The 23,266-nt window shown below is 35.0% G+C and overlaps 1 protein-coding gene across 6 annotated transcripts in view; it reads right to left on the minus strand.

Moving 5' to 3' along the window:
• Positions 1 to 2,139: 2,139 nt before the first annotated feature.
• Positions 2,140 to 23,266, minus strand: part of WWP1 (WW domain containing E3 ubiquitin protein ligase 1) — a 58,757-nt gene continuing 37,630 nt past the window's right edge. For 4 of the 6 annotated variants that reach the window (XM_054649370.2, XM_054649322.2, XM_054649314.2 and 1 more), the window contains 17 exons: positions 22,708 to 23,059; positions 21,354 to 21,449; positions 20,559 to 20,733; positions 17,187 to 17,241; positions 17,008 to 17,092; positions 16,780 to 16,908; positions 15,782 to 15,854; positions 15,618 to 15,689; positions 14,556 to 14,644; positions 11,738 to 11,897; positions 8,902 to 9,035; positions 8,669 to 8,809; positions 7,613 to 7,733; positions 6,351 to 6,455; positions 4,880 to 4,976; positions 4,508 to 4,580; positions 2,140 to 3,293 (listed from right to left, as the gene is read on the minus strand). In XM_054649370.2, the coding sequence (XP_054505345.2) occupies positions 3,194 to 3,293; positions 4,508 to 4,580; positions 4,880 to 4,976; positions 6,351 to 6,455; positions 7,613 to 7,733; positions 8,669 to 8,809; positions 8,902 to 9,035; positions 11,738 to 11,897; positions 14,556 to 14,644; positions 15,618 to 15,689; positions 15,782 to 15,854; positions 16,780 to 16,908; positions 17,008 to 17,092; positions 17,187 to 17,241; positions 20,559 to 20,733; positions 21,354 to 21,449; positions 22,708 to 23,059 (2,057 nt within the window). In that variant the 3' untranslated portion in view covers positions 2,140 to 3,193. Of the gene's footprint in view, positions 3,294 to 4,507; positions 4,581 to 4,879; positions 4,977 to 6,350; positions 6,456 to 7,612; positions 7,734 to 8,640; positions 8,810 to 8,901; positions 9,036 to 11,737; positions 11,898 to 14,555; positions 14,645 to 15,617; positions 15,690 to 15,781; positions 15,855 to 16,779; positions 16,909 to 17,007; positions 17,093 to 17,186; positions 17,242 to 20,558; positions 20,734 to 21,353; positions 21,450 to 22,707; positions 23,060 to 23,266 lie in introns of those variants that run through there. The other 2 variants (XM_054649330.2, XM_054649374.2) reach the window with 2 other exon arrangements.

A 23,266-nucleotide genomic window follows, 5' to 3' on the forward strand; every position in this document is an offset into this window, starting at 1 on the left:
CCCAGTACATTAGAAAGTAACTACTGTGGAACAATATGGACTTCTGTTTGTAGACATAAAACTTTCTTCTTGGTCCTTCTACTGTGTTGGCAGGAATTTTCACCAGAAATACAAAGTCATCTAAATTAGGTGTCCAGCCAAACAATATATTCCAATTACCCAAGAGAAAAAGTGGACCAAAGAATGAAGAAATACTAAACATGTGGTATTCTCAATAGAACAGCCTAAAAAAAAATTACTAGAAAATACCTAGTATTTGCTTTACTAGGAAAGGGTATTGTAATTCTAGGAGTAAGATGAAGAACAGCATAAATTGCTTAGACTAACAAACCAAACAAATCTAACAAACCAAACTAAGTCAGTAGTAAAATTTCATGATTGAGAGAGAATCTGGGGCTTGAATTAAAGCCTGATGCCACAAAACTACAGTTAAAACAGGGTTTTCCCAACTACCATAAAGGAACTATTATTTTTCTATTAGTAGAACATAATAATGAAGTCATCTATGTTACAGTGTCTCAGGGTGGGTGATAGAGTGTTTGAGAGAGAATTTTCTGCATTCATATTCTAAAAAAACATCTGCATAGTTGCTTCCAGTAGCTTTGTGGCAGAGGCATCTTTATTTAGGTGCCTTTTCTACTGCTGCACAAAGGAAGAATATCCAAAGTAATAGCTGTGAAGTGTGTAGTGAAAAGTAGCTCAATTGCAGGAAGAAAGGAAACAACAAAACCCACAAACTACACAACAGCTCCTTCAAATCGTATTACTTCCCTGGTCTGATCTCCAGCCATTGCTGCCTTCCCTCTTTTTGCTGTCTTACTCACTCTCTCCAAGTATAGGTGAAATATGGGGAATTCAAGTGGGAAAAGAAAAAATTACAACACAGTCTGTCTGAAATTCCCAGAAAATGCAAGTACAGTACACAAGTACACACAGGTATACATATTGCTTTCTTTTCCTCCAGAGTCCTTCTTTCAGTCAGGCCCTTGACACCAATTCACAGGTCATACACAGGAACAGAAAGCTACTGGATTTGGTTTTTTCATGCTTACTAATCCTTACCCCCACAAAAAAACTACTGAAGGTATGAGACAGCTGAAGTTACCAAAACAATAAAACAACTACATTCTTGTGGTGTGCTGTCTTTTTTTATTTCGTTCAGTTACTCACAGATTCACAAAATTCAGCAGTTGGTAGTGGGTCACCACGTCATTCATTAGTGCAAATTCATTAACTGTGACATTTAGCCCTCCTTGTCTTTTAGGCAAGTGACACACACACTCCTGGTGCCTGGCCTTTGACCTTCTTGGTTTGTTTTCTTAAACTTCCTCCATTCTAACCAGCATAAGTGATAATTTACGTGGATTTGCACTTCAAATGAATTTAGTGCTATATAAAAATGGTTTTGCAAAAGATATTTGGTGGTGTATGAAAAACCCTCAAAGTGGTGGAAATTTCTGAAGCTCTTACAGAAAAGTTAATGTAAGACAGCAGTCTGTTTGGGCCTGCTGCACCACTGCTGTGACCAGAGCTCTGTACAGCTACAGCTCCAGGGTAAGCTGTGCATATTGAATACAAAGCCTTGAGACAATCCAATATGTAGAAAAATAAACTTTTGGCAGAATTCAGCTGCTGCATTGGAAAGATACATGAACAGATATAGCTGTTTTTTTCTGCATGTACACTTTTAACAGTGCAATATGATATGTTAACACAAGTGTGTTGAATCATATTCTAAAATCATGTGTGTACAAAATTCTGTGTAATTTAAATGTAATGGAATTTACAGGTAATATTTAAAGCGTATTACAGATGGTGATTTAAAACACATTTTTACTCTATAATAAGGAAGCACAGTTTGCTAAAAGTAGCATTTAATATAATTCACATGAATAAGGTGTTAAATTTTAGTATTTTTTTAAACATGTCTTTGCAGTTCAGCAAATATATGCCAATAAAATGCCAATAAAACTCATTTTAAAATGTTTTTATATTATTGTGCACTTATGACAAACTTGATCTACATAAAAGGATGACAGGTTTTAGATGTACTTTATTCAAATACATCTAAATTTCAGTTAAGAATTTTAGAGAAATGAGAGTATTTAATACTAAATAATATTTTTATCTGTGCAAAGCTTAAGTAACTTTCATTTTATTTGAGTTTACTAAATCCAGTATCTGAAACTGAACAAGAACACCGAAAGCAGCAAAATTCACATTTCCTTTTGTATACCCTTATAGCTCAGTTTACATTAACATAACTACAAATTTATAAAAAGGACATCACAGATTGAAAAGGAAACCAAACAAAACCAAATTTAAAAAAAAAAAAGCCTGCAAGACACCAGACCAAGAAGAGAATGGGTAGTATTTTCTCTTTTATTATTTTTTCTTTGAAGATTACCTAACATCCTCATGGTAATAACCCAAGGTACTATGTAAACAAATTTCAATGCTGCTCAAATGAATTAAAATACTCTGTTCAGCTCCTGCAGTAAGTCAGAACAGTGGCACCAATTCCTTTCAACATTACATCACATTCATCTCATTGTACATGACTCTTGTGCAAGTAGTAAAGGCTTTATTCATGACCTTGGCTACATCAGTAGAGAGGGATATATCAGCTATTTATGTATTTAAAAAAATTTAACTGACAGAAGAACAGATTCTGTCGTCTCAAATACCAGCAGCATCTTTCTACATATTTAGGATACATTTGGCCTAAGCCTTTAACACCTTTTAGAACAGCCATGCAGTAAAACAAACTTGGAGATGTTTCTTTAGAGAACACTGAGCAGTTTAAACATTTTTCTGAATGATAAAGCCAAGATAAAGCAAATCCAGGCCCTTTTAAATGGCTGCAACTTTTCATACACTTAAAAGCTCTATAAAACTAGAGCCCATTAGTATATATATTTATATTTTTATATATATATATTTTAAATAAGTCTCTTGTCTGCTTTCAAAATTTATGGAGGGGTTTTTCTGGTCTTTTGAAAGGGCAATAAATAAAAGTAGAAAAGGCTGAACTGTTTTGCATATATTTGTGGAAGAACAGAGAACAATTAAACTTTTAGAGTTCCAGAAAGATCACTGTACAGAACAGAAAGCTTATATACAATAAGGTGTGCAATTTTCGTTGGCTGGGCCTTTTATTATTCAAGATATCCTTTTTGACTAGAAGTCACTTCTACTCTTGTCCAAATCCCTCTGTTTCTTCAATGGCAAAGAGCAACTTCTCTTTTAGTTGTTCATAGCTTTTATATGGTGGCAAATCCAAACGATTAAAACTGAGCAGGAAAAAAACAGAATTTTGTTAAGTTTACTTAAATCCCATGCAGAACTCTACAATACTCAATTGTTATAGTAGAAGTTATAAATGTTCTGATCTAACAATTAGAAAAAAATAAATAACAATCAGCACAAATTCACTGCCTTGGCATTTCTACAAGAAAGAAAAACAGTCGAAGTTTCAGAGCAATATTTTAAGAAACAAAAGACTATTACCAGATGAAAAACCAGAATGGTGAAAGACTGTCCAAGATACAGGGAACTATAATACTTTGAAAAACTACAATATAAAAACATGATACTTACAATAATAATTGATTAAAATAGTAATACATAGAAAAGGAAATTTTCAGCATGAAGTTTAATCCTAGTTTGATGCATCTCCAAATTTCAACATCATGAAAAAGCTGAACTTTTCTCCTTCCTACACATGCTTGGATATAGGTGGGTGTTTTTTCCCTGTAAACTTTCCCTAAAAGACTTCTGCCAAAACATTTCATTCCATGTCTTCCTCAAAATTATCCTAAACAAGGTATGTTTAACTCTTGCAAACATCACTCAAAACAAAATCCAGTGGAGAAAATGTAAAATGAAGGATACCCTTAAGTAGTTTAAAAATATGATGAATATTATTGTCACAGGTTGCCAAAGGAAGCTGTGTCCACTTTGCACAGTTTATATAAAAAACTGGTCTGTGTACCTGATGCACCAGTTCAGTATGCACAGGAGTGCCAAACCAATAATGGCCCATCTGAAGCCTGGTGGGAAAAAGTATCAGCATTCTTGGCTAAGCATCCATCTTTTGAAGGTTTGCTGTCATTTCTTTCATGCTACTTCTTCTTGTGACTATACATTTTATCTTCTATAATGTTACTTCATAATAACTCTACCTAACAACTCTGTGCCTACTATTAACATGACTTGTTCAGTTATTTAATATTCTCTAAAAGAATTAGGAAAGCACCTTTCAGTCCTACACAAGGATATTCTCATATTTTTGACAGATCTGACACTGACAAACTGTTGAGCACAGTTGCAAAATTTTAGAAGAGGGCAACTAGGAAAGTTTTCAATACTGGCATGTCAGGGCAATCAAATGAAGCTGAAGATGGAGACAGAGAATTGATCCAAATTAGATTTCATTTGATTTGGCCAATGCAAGCCTGGAAGAGATAAACTAGTAAAGTGTGAAAGTTATCACATAACAACTCACCAAGTGTGACTTCTTGGTAACCAGGTTTCCTTACCAACTTTTTCAATGCAGAATTTCTGAGGACCATTACTTCCTAGAAAATAAGATTTTGAAAAGTGTAATCTGTTCCTTTTAAGTACCATACATAATACATACGTGAATACTACAGAACTCAGACACAGCAGAGTTCATTAATTACATGAACATGCTTCTCACAGAAACAAGCTAATTTCCAAATAGTTTATAAACATTTTCATGGGATTTATGATATAAACGCCCTTCTAGATGCAAGGTGATGAACATGAATTTCCTCTTATCTGTACACTTGCAGCATGATTCATTTGCAAATGAAACAGTGACAATATAAAACAGTTCTGGTCACCTTTTACTTACCCATAAGTTCAGCAAATCCACCCAGTGGTAATCTGCAAGTGCCAGTGACAAACTGCAGAAGTCGCATGCGAACCTCGTTGTCTGTTTCTTTTACAAACTAGGCATAGAAATTAAAATTATTTAATAAAAAGCTTTAACACAGCTGGACAAAACCAAGAACCTCATGAGATGGTTGAAAAAGTATAATTCCATTTAAAAAAACACCACCTTATTTAGCACTTGTTTGCATTTCTTTACTTTAGCAAAATGGGGTGGAGAGAATAGAACAGTGATTTCAGATTATATGCACTGTCACCCACTACAATGTGAAGGCTGGGAACAGCAAATAAGAAGAATCCTTACCTATTATATTCTACACTAAAATATAAATCATGTCAATGCTTTGTATAAAGACTACTGCCATTGTTATTAAACACAGCACTAGTCCACTAGCCACAGACTTTGGGTATTTCAAGACTAAGAAAAACTTGCATATAAATGTTGGTACTTAAACTTCTGGTTTAGATTCTTTCAGTACCAAGCATCTTAAAAAGATTTATCATCAGATCTTATAATATAAATAAGATAGGAAATAACTGATTTGCACCACTTTCCCAGAGAAACTTAGTCAAAAGCATCTCTAAAATGGTGATTTTTCAAAAGATAGGAAGACCCTAGGTCTGCCTTCTCTTTAGGAAAATTTGTAGAATAATGCCAGAATAGTATTTGAGGGTTTTCCTTAGCCAACTCCATTAAAATTGAGTGAAGATTAGTCAGTGCTAGACTGCAACAGTTAATATGACAAATAATCATAAGTACTAAGTGAAATTTTTAGATCACTGAAACAGAATGGTTTGGGTTGAAAGGGACCTTAAAGATCATCTTGTTTCAACCCCTCTGCCACAGCAGGCCTACCTTCCCCAAGACCAGGTTGCTCAGAGCTCCATGCAGCCTGGCCTTGAACACCTCCAGGGATGGGGCATCCATAGCTTTTCTGGACAATCTATTTCAGTGCCTCACCACTCCCACGGCAAAGAATTTGCTCCTAATATCTAACCTAAAGCTACTATCTCTTTGAATCCACTTCCCCTTGTCCTGTCACTACATGCTCTAGTAAAAAGTCACTCTCCCCCTTTCTTCTAGGCTCCCTTCAGGTACTGGAAAGTGAAGATGTTCAGGTGTACTACATGTAAGAATATTAGAAGGTAGATCACTAAGAATAAAATAAACCTCACTGAATAATCAGTAAGGACAAGATACAGAAGAAAATATTCATAAGCCAGCATCCAAATGTAATGTGTGAATCTGTCTACCATTTCTCACCCTAAAGTATCCTCCCTAAAGACCAGTAATCCTCCTTTCCTTCTCTGAAAAGACAAAAGAAAGGAAGCTGTAAGAATCTTCATTTGGACAGCCCTCCACTATACATACCATTTGTGTTACAGATCAAAACAAAACCTACAGAAGTCAGAAATGTAACTGATTAACAAACCTGCCAGAACCATATGATCTGCTTGCTATTCCTTGTGTAATGACGATAAACAGTGTTCCTCTGCCAGTCTGCTAAATCTACTTCTTGCATACCACAGAGCATAACCTAGAAAAGAGAACAATTTCTTTATATTGAACACAAAAATTAAGAGTATTTTCTGTTTTATATGAGACATGGTAACAAAAATCAAAGTCTCTGCCCTGAAAAAAGGACTGGTAATTTTTTTCACTTTATTGCACAATTAGATTTTCCTTTATCCTAAGTTTACAGTTATCCAAAATTGTGTATGTATATAAGTGGTCTGAAAGACTGAATACCAGAGACTTGGTATCTTCCAACTAATAGCTCAGTAATAAAAGCTACTACCTTTTTCATAAGAGAAATTTTTATATTAAGGAGTATATTAGCCTTTCCATTAAATCTTCACCTCATATTCCAAAATGATGATGATTAAATTGCTGCTACTACTAATAAAGATAAAACATACTGAAAAGTGTAAGTCTGAAAATTATTCATTACAAGAAGCAATGAAAGCTGAAAGTTCTAAAGGCAAAGCTTTCAACACTGAATAAGACTGAGCAAAGTCTTTTTTTTAGAAAAAAATCCTCCCTACTTAACTTAAGATGGTTTCAGAAAACTGCTCATTAAATACAAGGAAAGTTGTCAAGTCACACAGAAATAAATGAGCACAGCACTACAGAGCCTTTTTTCCCTACTCCAGATGACAAACCCCAAGAGTAAACACAGGCCAGGCTGATTGTTAAGTAAACATGGAGCATGCAAGCAATCCCTGTTATCAGCCTTTGGGTTGTGTACTGAGGATCTGCAAAGTTCCATTTCATGCCTTGTTGGTTCCTCCAAGCTTTAAATATAAGAACCCTAGAACCTGTCTTAGACATTGTATTTGATCCTAAGCAATCACTATGAACTACAATCAACTTCTGTGTCATCTGTTGCACAGTAATTCTACCCATCTACTACAGAGGGAAAAGTCTGTGACTCACAGATCCATCATTGATCTCATATACTTTCACAAAAACTTTCAAAAATACATTTTAATGCTGAACACAAAAACACTGATTCAAGAACATTGATTCAATTTTTATCATGATTTAATCCCACTGCTCTTAATAAATTCTCCATGTTCCAGAAGCTATCAAATGCAGCATAAACAGACGAGAGATTCAACCTGACCTATCCATTTAATCTCTCCATACATATTACCTTAGCAAATGCTAAAAATGCTGAATAAAAACCCTTACCTCCAGTTCCTTTTCATCAAAATAATGTAGCCATTGTAGAGGAACTACTTCATTAAAACCATCAAGGAAAGCTTTGGTTTGTTCTCTAACTCCCCGAGAAAATCGCCACTCTGCCATTAGCCTGGGATAGAACAAAACCAAACATGAATTAAACATCATTTAGCATTCAACATGAAGAAGTTCAAACACATAGGATTGTCTATGTGTTCCCATCAGGTAAGAATCCCTCGTTTCACTTCTTACACTGTTCAATGCCATTAACTATAAGTAACCTACTACACTATATTATCACAAATCTTCACATTTAGATAAGAGTAAAGTAGCAAGAGGTAACTTAGATTACCATTCCAGTTAAAAATAAATATTATTATTATTAATCTTAATTTATCTATATACTATAGAAACTATTTCTCTGAGAAACTGAAGACTGCTAATGTAAGTGGAAACTTTATGTGCAGCACTGGACATACACTGTATCACAGAAAAGGGTCTGTGTACATCTGCTTTTGAGATCACTGAATAGATCAGAAACAGAGGTTAAAAAAATGGGCAGTGATAAAATTAGGCAATAAGCAAAAAAGAGTAGTAAAAAGAGTTTAAAAAACAGTTGAAATCACAGCATGTTACACACTATTCTGATTTTCAGTTTCCACATTTGTAGCAAAGTTCTAAACAATTTTTTTCTAAACAGGATCTTCTGTCAAATAGACATCTTCCCTCTACCTGGATTTGTTACCTGAAGTTACTGAAAACACGCTTGCTCATTTCAGTTTCAGCTGTTCTCACTGTACATATAAGAGCATTTCAGGTCATCTCTCCACATGGTCTCCTTTTGTACCAAGCAGTTGTGTACAAGATAGCAACATGTACCAAGGTACTATTTCAATAACAGTCACAAGAATTACATAGTAACATGGGAAGAAAAAGTAAAACAAAACAAAACAAAACCACCAGAAACCAACGTGTCAAAAAAGACTAGAGCAACAGGAGAAACATGGAACATTTTTTCAGCATCTACACCTTCCTACCCAATATATTCTTCTTTGTTCTCCTTACCCAATATATTCTTCTTTGTTCTCCTCAGTTACCAAGATATTTGAACCTCCTGATTTCAGTTCATGTGAGGTTACTTTCCCTAAGAGCTCCATATCCACACAGAAGTACATTTCCAAGTTACACTCCTCAATGTTATTATCCCTGGATGAAAAGAAAAAAATATTGCAATGAATTCTATATAAACAAAAACAAATCCATAAAATATCAAACACACAAGAAAATAAACTACAAACCTTATCCAAATTAGGGAGTTGTAAAATTCAGTATCAATAGATTCCAGGTCTTTAATAGTAAGCTTTTTGCTCAGCATTCGTTTGTAGAAAGGCAGAGAAAAACCAGTGTCAATAAATTTCCCATGAAACAATGCCTGTTGAACAGAAAAATATGTTTTGTTTTTATTGAACTACTGAATTATTAAAGTGTTTCTGGACTTGAAGTCTTTTTTTTTCTTTCTCCTTCAAATAATAAAAAGCACCAAATAGCAGTAGCAGCTTTATAAAGCCATATTTATAAAGAACAAAACATTAAATTAAATGGGAAGCAAAAAAAATGGACAAAATTTATCCAAGCATATGTTATTTATATATATTACAATTTAGTATTTATTTATATATATTACAATTTTATATATATTACATATATATTACAATTTAGAAATTCTTTGATTAAAAATAAAACTTCTCATAAAAGGACTTCATCCCTTCTTCCCTTAGTTATGTGAATAGGCATAATTGCCAAGTGTTACTTTATCCTACTTGATCAGAATATTTGATCTTACTTGAGTATTACTGCCATTTTTTACTACATACATACATCCAGCAACATCATCATTTACAGAATGCTACTGCAGCTTGTAAGAAAGAGCTTTGGGAATTACATTTTTTTGTAGGTGAGTAACAGAACTGAGGAATTAGGTTCTCCACAAAAGTGAAAAAAAAAAAAAACCCAAACCCAAAACATGGTCACACTTGTCTCACCACACATGCACTTAGGGTGTAAGCTGAGTAATAATAGTACTGAAGCACAGCATTACACACACACACACATACAGTGGTGTCTCTAAGAGCTCACAGAGCACAACCATAACCATGAAAACCCTTTCTTCCTCTTAGCTTTATCAAGTATACTTTCTCCACTTAAATAGCTCTTTTAAAAAAACCATCCTAAACACAGGCCATGTATGGCATTCATTGCTTCTCTTTCCTCTCAGCTGAAATTCTGAGAGCAGAAGAGCCAATTACAGCCCATTTCCTCTAGGCTCCATCTTTTTTCCCCACCTAATTTCCCCCTTTTAGGCTTAGCCTATTATGCATTTTCTTCTGCTTAAGGAGACCTTAAAGAAGTTCTCTTAAAGGCCTGTATTTATTTGTTTGTTTGTACATCTATTTACTTTGAAACTAGTTTATTCTTCTCATGGGAGGCTGACCTGGTAGAAATTCCACGTCAAGTGCAGCACCTGGGCATATGATTTTCTGCTTTTGCAAAATTAAGCTCTTAAAATCAGGTTATTTGATGTGTATGATAATCTTACAGCAAAATATAAAAGTTGCCACAGCCAACTTCATTTAACAGGTTTTTATTATGAAGCAAGATGTGTACTCTTTATGTTTAATCCTGTTTCAGTTGAAAACAACTGTGGCTACTTCAGTACTTAAAACTAAAAATCTCACTACTATTTTAGAACTGCGAGAAGTACAGAAACTGCCACTTCATTTCCCAGTTGCATTATTACCTGAGCTATCTTAAGCCACTAGAGGGTATCCCAGGAAGCACTGCAGAAAGCTCCATCCAGTATAAACCATGAACACTCAAACCTTGCAACAAACCAAATCAGGCAGCATTACATGGGTCTCTCTCTTGGCCCACTTAGAGAATTTAAAATATAAACACATAAATACTTCAGGAAATAAAAGTTTGTCTTTTAATTACATTAATTACTTTAATTAAGTTCTCTACTATGATCTGTACTGTTATGAAATAGCTTTCCTAAAGTTAACATTTCTTACAGACAAGATCAAAAATCACCAGCAAAGAAACACTGGCTCTAGCACCTAACTGGCTTTATCACACCTTCCTGCTGAGTGGCCCTCTAACTTGCTGAGGACTCTAAAATAAAGAAAAAATGTGGCAGCCTATTGAAAGTGTAAACCCAATGAGCTAAATTTTCATGACAGCACAACAATTGTGAACTCAGCCATAAAACGCTTGAAATGAGAGATGTTGTCATAGCTGAATATAATTCTTAAGAAGCATCTATAAGAAAAGCAGAACTAAGAAACCACCCAAATCTAATTTATTTTAAGTCTGAAAGTATTTTTTCATTTATGTTACGCTTGGCTCGTGTTCATTCTAATTTTGTACAAAAAACCTGAACAACATGAGGCGATATGAAAATGCTTTCTACTCTTTTTGGTTTCACTATTCACCAGGTTGAGGGATGTTGCTGAGGACTACCTGTAGACGTAATGATTATGTGGAAAGATGACTGTATACTACATGGAGGGAAAGAAATGTGACAGAACAGGAGTCACTATAGAAGACTGACTTAGTGATACCAAAGAAATGATACAACGTGCCTGATCAGCTTGTGGTTTAAAAGAAGTTGGATGGAGAGAATCAGCTCCCTCACAGCTTCTGCTCTCCTCAGTGTCTGACTTTTATTTACATTTAAATTAAGGCCCAGTGTACTCTGCAAAACATTCTAACTCATTTTTTCAAATATCCTCAGGTATACCAGGTCCAACTGAGGAGCCTTTTTCACAAAATATTTAGTCACATTTTTCAGAGCATCAGTATTCAGACACTCAGACAACAGTTTGCATGAAGTACACACATCCAATTGAGGAAAATAAAATATTATACCGAACGTCATATTAACTTTGATAACTCTCCCAGGAAACATGAGTGTGCAAGATGCTTAACTCTCAGGGAATTGGCTCAATAAACTTATATGCCTTAATCTTCCATTTCTATGAGATTAATATAACCTTTAATAACTGTACAAACAAATACTGTTCAGGAGTAAATGTATAGCTACAGCAAATATAAAACCTTAAAAATCTAACCTACCATGGCAATAAAGCGCCCAATGAAACAGAAATATGAAAGATGGTCAGGATTGATTGTTGATGCTGGATTTATCTGCAGGCAATAGTTGCTCTTGCCAGCATATTCAAATAGGCAGTACATAGGGTTCAGTACTTCATGGGAAAGCAAGAAAAACCATTCTCTAAGGAAAAAAAAACATGTATACACATAAAAACCATCAAATACAGATGTTTATCACCATTCCCCTTAGGTTACCAGCAAAATGGTCAAAATATATGCAAACTTTGAAAAATAATATAAACAGTGTTTACATACTGAGTATTAGAATCACAGAATAATATATGGTATTATATATTTCTTAAATATAGAAAATTAATTATTAGACCCAATAATGTTAGAAAATCATGGTTTCCAAAGTTTAGAAATTATTAGAAGTTAAGATTTTCATCTTGAACACACCCTCACAGCACAGGTTTTAGCTGCCTATCAGTAACATTTTTTTCTTACACAGTCCTTGCTTCAACCAGTACACAGCATTTACCCTGGTCATGCCTACTTTACTGTCTACAACTCACATCTTTACTCAAAAAAATCACAGATTATTCCGTGCTTATTATAAACAACTTAGATAAAACGAAATAAAACAAAGAAATTGAAACCTCAGCACACCTTATTTGCTTTTCCAGTCTGACAGCAAAAACACATACTGAGTTACTGTTGTTTAACAAATTACCATGCATTGGTTAAGCCTACATGACATGAAAGTGTAAAAGAATCTTTTTGCTGAGGTTAAATGAATACATGTTTTTCACCAGCTTAATTTTTTTCAACTCAGCTGATCTGAAATAATACCAGAATCTGGTATTCAGTGTTCAGATAGGTGATTTTGATAATATTTCTTGCTTTCTAATATTTGTATATAGTATTTGCAGAGACCTCAGAACAGTCATACATACTCAGGGGCTTTTTCATCAGGCAATAAATGTTTGGTAGTAAACAACCAGGCCTAGAGATAGCCCATAAAAACAGCTGAAAGTCTGTTCTATAATAACTGTAGGGACTGAATTCCATTCTGACTGCCTTTCAGCTGTCATAGTTAAAAGGCATCTCTTCTATCCTTGCATTTATTCAAGATCAAGGAAGAGAAATGAGGTTTGCTGGCATGTTTCTCCTAAGAGTGCCATGAAACTCAAGTCATGGATCATGGGTCACTATGATACACTTCCAACCCAAAGGCCAAGTAGAAAGAGTAAACAGAGAAAGGCAGCCAGGATCCAATAACCCTAACAGGGTTCCGTGTATCTTCCAGCAAGCACGAGAATGTTGTACAGCATTCTAGGCAAGTTTCATACTGAGACAATTACATTAACTACACAGAGGCATCAAATTCAATAGGCATTTAAATTAGAACAAGTCAGATAACAAGGGAGGAATAAACTAAATCAGCCATTAACAAGAAGCTGCAGAAGCAAGGAATTTTTCATATCAACAGCTAAAAACTTGCCACAGGACATAATGTCAGATTGGTCCTGCTACATGCAAGGTAAAAATCTGACAGGAACACTGAGTTTAGTCTGCTGAGAGACAGCTGATCTATATTTGTATTAATGCTGTATTTCATTAGTCAGTACGTGAACATTTATTTAGTGTCACTTAAGAACTCTCAGCTCAATTTACAATGAGATCCTGGCTGGTTCTCAATTTCACATTAAAAATCTTAGGCAAGACTTAAATAACAATGAAACTACACTGGTTATATATTTTTTATTTATTCATTCTCTACTTTATTTGATTAAAACACTTCAGTTGAATTATTCTAATATCTTCTCTGTGGAAAGATCTATGAACTGTTCCAGTTCCCACCCTAAACCTATGACCCTCACAATAGGGACGCCAACAAAACAAAACCCATACAAAGCAAAAATTGAATTCCTTCCTGAAATCACTCCCCCAAATTCTATGTGATACTGTAATGAGAAGCAAAACACCACATACCCAAAAGAAGCTCAACCTTCAGAGGCAACCTTCCTTGCATATAAATACTATACATTTTCACTGAATTCAATTTCAATGCAGGAAGCTACATAAAACCAGAACAAAACCAAACCCAAATATCTTTACATATTAAAAAAAAAAAACAAACCCAAAACAACCTAACAAGAAAAATTCTATCACCTATGACTCTTTCCTGTTCTCTGGATATACAGTAGTACTGACATTTTTTACCAAGCAATAACATTTCACTGAAGTAACTAACAGCAGTAGTCAGTGGCTGTATTCTCAGTGATCAAGAAATGAAATCTTGTCTATGGTTTTCCTGTTATCAGATTTTTCCCCTCTGAGTTCCACTTCAGATTCTAGAAAAACCCATAGTCCAGCTGTTTCACATTCCAGTGGAGCCAACATAGTCTGTCAGTTGTTCCTTCATGCCTGCACTACTCTCCTGTTGTTTATTTCCTTTCTGTTCTTATCAGCCCCAATCTGGTGTTTGCTTGCCATTTTTCCAAATAAGCAGAACACTTCATTTTCCCACAGCTCCCACTTCTAGGAAAATAAAACTTTCTGATAGAAAGTTTTTGAAATAACTCAGACAAAGCAATTAATTTCATTCCAATTTAAACACTACTCTTTGTCAAAGAATTGAAAAATTGAGACCATAGTTTTACCAATGTGAAGTTATAACCTGTGACAATAGCCAGTGCTGCCAGTTCCACCTCCTTAATACATTTAGGGGGACTAAAAAGGTATCTAGGGTCAGACTGCAAGAGAAATCAAGGCTAGAGTGCGATTAAAAAAATAAAAACTAAGAAATTTGGGAAATTAAGAAAATTTCTTTTACCTTGCCAAGCCACCATAATCCAATCCTTCTTCTCCTCTAAATATAACATATAATCTTCTCCTCAAATCATAGGGCTTTAATGCCATAATCTATTAAAAAATAAATTAATGTTATAAATTATGCATTGTTACCACACCACTCATTCAGATTTAATTTATGTTGATACAGAAATTGTATATATGTCAAATGTTACACAAATTTGAAAAGCAAGTAGACCATCTCATGGAACAAGCAATCAATGAACTACACACAAAAATACCAATTTGGACTTAAAATCTCTTAGCAGCAGACTGCTAGCAAGTGGAAGGAATATCTGGAAAGTAATGCTTTATGGGTACCCTGTTCTTACATTCTTCCTAAGGCAGTCATTATTTAAGGAAAACAGGTGAAAAGGCACTTCATCTGATATATATGATTTTTAGTTTTAGGGAAATCACTTAAAATAAATAATTTAATCCAGACTAAGTTCAATATACTTTCATTTATAATATTCTTTTTTAACTTATAGAGAATTCCTGCCTAGAGGTCTTGTGGTGAGAGCAGCAAGAATTTTCATCACTCATTGGCTGCAGACTATAAGGACTGTAAGCTTCAGTTACACAGATTTAATTTTTGAAGGACAAAGCAGTTTTAACTGGAGAAAACAACATGTCGTAAGGTATCTAAAGACACAGGAATCAGAAAAGCAAATCCAATGTGGATGATGCCACAGTAGTTAAGCTATGGAACTCCACCACAGGAGGCTGTAGATGCAAAAAGTTCACAAGAGGAGCACAGGCAAGCTCAGAGAAGAGAAATCCCTTGAGAATTAGTAAAATACTCAGAAACCACTTCAAGCTCAAGAATCATTTCAACTGTATACAGCTGGAAAATGAAAGATCATATGGTAAAAGTATTATATACAATACTTCTTTTCTTGCAGTCTTCCCTAAGAAACCCCCACTAGCTAATACCAGAGGAAGATTACTGTGCCTGAAGGACCATTAGTCTGAACTAGCTATGGCCATTTTTGTTCTTCTGCTTTGTCTTGATAAACAAACACAATAATTTTTGCAGGCTTACTTGCTGGAAGGAATCCTCAAACAAAGTCTGTCTGGATACATTGATTTTCACATGACTTGGCAGTGCATTTGACTGTAATCATAAGGCAATAACATTAAAAGGTAGCACACACATTTGTAAAAACTCATATAATTTCAATAAATAAATAATTAATAAATCAGTACCTGACACAAGTAACGGAAATGAGCAAGTTTCCACCTAAAGCTACGCTCATAAGCAATCTGTGGCCCTTTATTTCTGTAAGAAAACATATTGGAGATACATTAAGCACGCAGACATCAAATCAATGCTAAATCTAAATCAGCATGAAGATTTCAAAAATACACAAAAACTGTTATTGTAAGATATGATCAAATGCAGCTGGTGGTTTGGAATGCCAGTCTTCCTTTCCACCATTTCTTTCCCTTTTTTATTTTTTTTGCAAGTCAATTTACCAAATTTGATAGAAAGATAAAAGATCAAGAGAGCATAAAAACCCTATGAAATGTATAAAAACTACAAGTCACATAAAAGAGAGATATCGAATTTATCATCTTCACTGAGAAAAAGACTGCTAAGTTAGGCTTTATAAATTCAGCTGCTTCTGGAACTATGAAGGACATTCTAGTGCAACATTCTACAGGCTTGTTGCCATCATCACTATTTGACAGAAGTAAACCCTACCCATACAAAAGACATTAAGAAAGCCATTATAGGCTGGGTCAGTACTTTTCATCAAAATATTTAAAAGAAGATTTGCATGTAAACTTTTTCAGAAGTATTTAGAACTACTTTGTTTGGACATTACTGTGTATCCATTACTGAGTGTGTATCATTATAAGGAATACTCATAATGTCCATTTGCTGTTACTTTAAAAATGCAACTATTAGTTATATTAGTTCATTATTCAAGTTAACCTCATTGCCCCTCTCTATTTATAAAATTATTACAATCTTGGTATTTCAAAAGCATATAAAAACTATTGAACATCAGAGCAGTACAGCAAAATGTGTCATAAAGTCACAAATAAAAATTTTAAATATATTAAACTTATAATATAAAAACATGTTCATAATTTAGTGTGCAATTCCAGCTAAAAGATCATTTTATAGTATGAGAAAATTTCACTATTTAATTATAAAAAGGTAAAACATTCCAAAATATATTTAATTTCTCACTTACACAGAAGATTTCCCAGTACGAGGATCATTGAAGGTGGTGGTTCTTGTATTGTGATCAACAAAATATCTGACACCTTCTCTGGTGTATCTGATTTCCCAGCCCTCTGGAAGAGGGTCTTCATTTTGTAAACTGCAAAAGAAATTGCAAGCAGTGCTTTTTCCCCCATATCATGACATAAAAGAATTAAGCAAGATCTTTTGAACTTATACAGTCATTATACACACCTACCCTTGAGTTCGAGGGTCCTCCCACTGTGTTGTCTTTGTGTTATGATTTACAAAATACACCCTATCATTTGAATCCACTCTTCTTTCTAAGGGAAAAAAAGAAAAAAATCCACTATACAACAACTGCATTCCAAACTTCTGTAGCTGCCACTCCCTGAAATCCACAGCTAATTAACTTACCCCAACCTGGTGGTAAAGGCCCAAGTGGATCATTTTCTGCTGACAACATCGAAGCCTATTTAAAAACAAGAGGACTTTCAGTTAGGCCAAATATTATTCATATTATTTTCTCAGTGTGTTCTAAGATTATCACTAGTCCTGAAGACTATTCATTCTGCAAAAAAACCCCATCATGCCATGTTTAATCTGGTTTTGCAAAGAAACTAAGATTATATGATAAGATAGGCTTTCCACACTTGTTTTCAATGCAATGTACCCTCCCTTTCCCTTCCTACAGCAAACTTGAGTGCTTATACAAAGAGGCACAGTTCATACAAGTTTTGAGGAAGCATGGATCAGCAGATAAGCACTAAGGTCTTGCTTAAGAACACATCTTACCATAATAAACATTTCCAAGCACAGTGACTACTGCCAGCATAGGGGGTTTTACTTCCTCAATACATGATAACTTCCCTGAATATTTGGCTATTTTCAAACATTGTCATTTTTTCTTAAAATGCAGCTGCATCTATATGCGGATGGATAAAATTATACCGGCATACAGTAAGGTTAGAAGGGGGAAAAAAAGGGATTACATTATTATGTAAACACATGCTAAGCTCATAATATACTGTAACCTTGCAGAAGTCCCCAAGTAGTTCCCAAAAATACAAAGCATGGAAAAAACAAAAATAAAACGCAGAAATCCCACAGACTACAGGATCCATGCTCTGATTTATAATTAATAGCATCCACCCCTAAAAATTTGTGGACTCTAACTTTTAGTGTGTGTGAGTGCAGAATGGAATTTTGATATAGGGTATATTTTCCAAGAGTGTCTTAGGAACTAATACTGCTTTATATAGCATTTGCAATACAAAAATTATCAAATAAGTGTTTACAGGAGCACATTCAGGCAAAACAAATCTATGATATTTTTTCTCTGAAGGAGAAATAGATTAAGGATCAGCAGGAAATGCATTAGTTACACTCAAAATCGAGCTGTGCAGCTGCCCCAGCCACCAGCTACTACATGTGAACAGAGAATTTATTTATTTTTCAGCAGTTAGTCTTCTCTGCTTTAGGAGAACATACAATCACAATAATCCTCCAACCAAAGACTTCTCTGTGGTGACTGTAAAAGAATAGAGTACGAAAGGAAAAAGCTGTCTGCCAAGGAACTGAATGTTGGCACGGTTCAGATATTTCCAACCTTCTTAATGGGTCCAAGGATTTGTGTATGGCTGCTGGCTACACAGAGCTGTATATTTAACAGAACACAGTGAAAGACCAGGCAGATTCACTTCCAAAATGACTACCATAAATTATCCAGGTAAAAATGAAAGCAATTCAAATAACCATATCCCATCTACTTTTCTTTCTTTACATAGTTTAGCTTTGACCACTCAAGGTAATTGAAACATTCTTCAACTGAAAGTATTCATCTACTTTTTTCCCAAAAATAAAAGACAGTCTCACTCAAACTGCTATATAGGCAGAGTCCCGGTATGTCACCAAAGCATGAAAAGATAGCTATAGTTTGACCTTAACTATTCTAGGAAAAAATATACAGAATCACACTAAAGTAAAAAAAAAAAAAAAAAACCAAAAAAAAAAAACCAACAAAAAAAAAAAAAAAACAAAAAAACCCACTCTTTCTTCAATAAAATTTCAATTTCCCCCCTCAATAAACTGTGAGTTCTATCTGTGCAACAGATATAATAGTTAGAAAACAGAATTCTAATGAGATACAAGCAGTCAAGTTTTCTTTTCATTCAGGTATATTCTGTCTCACTAACAAATCCTCATTTATTGATTCTAAGGTCAGATGAGACATTTTAAGGAATGGGTCTGTGGTTTTCAGTAAGGGTTGTCCTTTAAGGAAGGAAGTAATATAATTTAATTTTTAAAATATATTGTTCACTGAAGGATAAATCTAGCAAAAAAAAATCTTGGCAACAGAAAAGTGAAAGTTTTCTCAGATGCATTATGCAACTGATCAAAGTAGTACACAAAGTTGGCCAAGAGATTTTGGCTCTATGTGCTTCAAGCTGATTCTTGATTTTGCATTAGAAGTTACCAGTGTGTTTAAATACCTGAAGGAGGGCGCAAAAAGGATGAAGCCAAGCTTTTCTCACTGGTTCACAGTAGCAAGACCAGAGGCAATACACTGAAACACAGGGGTTCCCTCAAAACATCAGGAAACACTTTTTACTGGGAAGGTGACCAAGTGCTGGCACAGGTTTCCCAGAGGGGTTGTGGAGTCTCCATCCTTGGAGATATTTACAAGACATTAGTCCTGATGGCTGGTTCTAGGTGGCCTTTCCTAAGGAGGGACATTGGACCAAATAACCTTAAGAGGTCCCTTCTAGCCTTGACCATTCTACTTTTCTCTAATTGCATAAAACAAATTGAATTTGATACATAGCCCTGGGAAAGTTCAGAAAATTAGTGGTGATGCATGTTTCTGCTATTGCTACTGACAAGATATAATGTCAAATTCAATAATGAGAGGCTGAGAATTTTTAAATGTAGCACTGCAGCATCCTTTACTTCAGAGGAGTGTGTGAATAAGGCCCATCAAATTTAAACTTAGGTCTGCACATGCAAAGAGTCCTATTCCAATGAAGCTGTTTTAGACTTGTACTTCAAAAGTTTCATGTTTAAAACACTCCAGCTCTTCTGCATATCACTTACAAAGTTTCTGGGATCAGATCATTTTTTTAAGAAGCCAAACACAATTCTTAAAGTGTTTAGAGTGACAGTGACACACAGGCACCATAATTCTTAACTCTGAAGAAACAACTATTCTACTTATCCAGTCACAGATGGGAAAATCTGACTCGAGAAATATTCTCTATGAAGCTACTCATATTTTCTTCAGGCAGAAGTTAGCAACCATGTTAGAGAAATGGAAAACCATTTAGGAAATTCCAGAGTTGAACCAGATGCATAACCTTCAAAGTAAAAAAATTGCCACTTGTATTAGTGAAGGAACTCTAATCACTTGAACAGTTTTTAAGGCTATTTAATGCTCAAAATGACCCCTAACAGCATTTACATTCCTTTTCAGTTTAAGGGACATTTTTAGTTGTACCTCTTACTACTGGCATTAATAATGTTATGTAAAAATGCAGTACACAAAGCTGATGTCAGGAAACAAACTCAGAAGGGAGTACTTTCTGTCCAAAAGTACTTTGTGATTTTCATCCAATAAAAGGATGATTTCTAACTTTTTTCAAAATAATCAGAATCTAAATTACTGATGCTTAATATCATTTAACCCATATGGTCGAATAGTTACAAAATCCCTTTCTTTGAAGTTAAATAACAAAGTGTATAACAGAGTATAACCTATACCTCTGTACTAATTTGAAATGTTGTGTACTTTACCGAATAGAGGTATCGTTGGTTGAATTGTTGCATAGCTCCCTGCAGTTGATTCCGTTGCGATTGCCATTGCTCAAAGTTCCTCACTGACTCCATTGTTGGTCGCTGCCACGTTGTCGTTCTGGTGTTGTGGTCCACATAGTAAACTCTCCCACGATCATCAACTCTCCTTTCCCAGCTTTCAAGGAAAACAAATGTTAACAGTTAATTCTTTCAGTAGTGTTACTAACCATTTTTTCTCTTTGCCAAATGCCAAATTCCTAAGTGGTACTTAAATTAACTACTGGAGTCACAGGCATGATTTCATGTTCTAAAGGACACAAAAGTACCTCAACTTAATTGGCAGATGAACTGATGAGCATACACAGACTACAAGCAATTGCCTGCTCAGCTCTCTGTCACCTCATTCTTAACTTTGTAAACACCTGTGACTGCAAGTAATGTTGGCAGACTTCACAAAGAACACTTTGCTGGGAAATCTGAGTTTTGGAACCAGGGCACTACACTTAGTGGTGCCACCTAAATGAAGGCGATCAAATATGCATTATTTCATGCTTAAGTTTTAAAGGAAGAATAAAATACTTTAGCAGCTGTATTTGAACAAGTGATCAAACCTAGTGACATATCCAATATCAACATTCCTGTAACAACAGCTGTAATTTTATATAATTAAATGAAAGCTAGAATCTCTTAATATATGATATAGAATTCAGTTTTGATGAGCTGCTGTTTGTTTCCAGCAACAAACAAACAAAAATATAGTAAGTTTATCATATTTAATTCAAAAGTGTACATTACCCAGGAGGTAAGGGCTGTGGTCTTTCCCATGTTGTAGTTCGTGTGTTGTGATCAACATAATAGGTTCTACCATGAGGATCTTTTCTTTGCTCCCACCTTGAAGACAAAGAGACTCACACATAAGTGAAGATGCAAATACATCCTTGGGGCTTCCCACTAAGACAATAAATTATCTTGGCACTGAGTAAAAATACCATGGTCCAAAACCCATTCTCGAACACCAAAGAAAATTCATAAGAATACAGATCAGTTACTTCCTATTTAACTGATAACACTGTAAAGACTTTAAAGGATTTAGCACATAATGAGCATACATCAATATTCACAAGCATTTTTCTATTATATTTAAGTTTGGAACAAAGTCCTTAATTATCTGCTCAATGCTTGGATGCTAAAAAAAACCTCATTCCAAAAGTGTTTAGAGAGATGCATTCTTTGTATTTCCAAGTTCACGTCTCTCAAAAAATGAGAGTGTTTACATTTTGAAGCTCTGTTCCCAATATCCAACAAATAGCATCTTTCAGAGTGAACCTGAAGTGTGCGCTATCAACTCTTTTTCCTGTGTTTCTATTTCCTATCCTGGTAAATTCTGTATCTGATATCCCTGGGGATTACTTTGTTTTGTGAAACAACCTTACACTGAAGATGGAGCTAGACCAACAGCTGAAGTTTCATAATGCTGAGAACTACCACAATGCAATAAAAGTATGTATAAATGACAAGGAAACCAGGAGAAACATTAGATGAAATGGTGAAGTGCTTGTCCACAGTTGATATATACTTATTTTTCTTACATAAACACTTAATTAGTTCCTAAAAATGTAGGCAGAACACCTGGCCTGCGACTACTAAAGACTACTAAAGCAATTTCAAATAATCTAGTAAAATTAAAATATTCCAGCTCTTCTTAGCACATACCTACATACACATCAAATCTTATTATTAACTCTAACATTTTTTAACTCATTCTTACACAGCAAGCACCTACAAGCATTTATAGACTAGTCATTTTCACTTCTTTGTGTTTTGGTCCCTACTACTAAAAAACAAAGGAATAATTAATTATGGCCCAAATAAGTTTGAAAATATCATATGAAAAATCTTCACATCTGTTACACCCAAGAGTTTGTCTGTTAAGATCACAATACCATCTCAGCCAATCAGTTATCAGTTGTTACTTTCTGGGACAAGACTAGCCAGTTATAGCAGCAGTACAAATCCCATTTTAGATCAAATAACCCCATCTCAGCCAGCTGACCTGCACATGAAAATCCCTGTATAGAATTAAGTTTCTGTTTCTTTATATGCACATTTAGATGACACAAAATGATAGCATTAAAGCAAAACAACATACCCAGGTGGCAAAGGTTCTGTACTGGCACTACCAGGCTGCTGTCTTACAGGTTCTGCAGACGCACTTGGCGTGGAGGAGGATTCCCTCGGCTTTGCCGCATCTGCTGCTGCGCTGTTCCGAGCATTAGGCTGAGCACACTCTGTGGCAGCTGCAGGTTCTAGCTCAGCAGACACAACAGGTAATGCAGCAGTGTGGCTTTCAGAACAACTAGCTGCTTCTGCTGCTGACTGAGGTTCTGCTGTATCATTAGTGCAATCTGCTGAAGACACAGGAGCTTCATCTGAACCCGTCGGAGCCTCGGAGACAGAGGAATTGCCAGCTTCAGGTGCAGAGGCAGATGACTCGCCATTAACTGAGAAACGGGAAATAACATTTGTGTATCAGAATCTGATGAGATTTACTTTTCAAATAACTTCCAGAGTAAATTACTTGAAAGGAATGTATTTAAGTTGCACCTGCCATAAGTAGCACTGTTGGCTAAGATGACAAAAAGTCACAACCCACTTGCATTCAGTTAAAACTTACAGTTTGAAAGCCATTCTCTGTACCTCCCTGTTAC

The sequence above is a fragment of the Agelaius phoeniceus genome, chromosome 1, assembly GCF_051311805.1.
Source record: "Agelaius phoeniceus isolate bAgePho1 chromosome 1, bAgePho1.hap1, whole genome shotgun sequence".
NCBI classification, from domain to species: Eukaryota; Metazoa; Chordata; class Aves; order Passeriformes; family Icteridae; genus Agelaius; species Agelaius phoeniceus.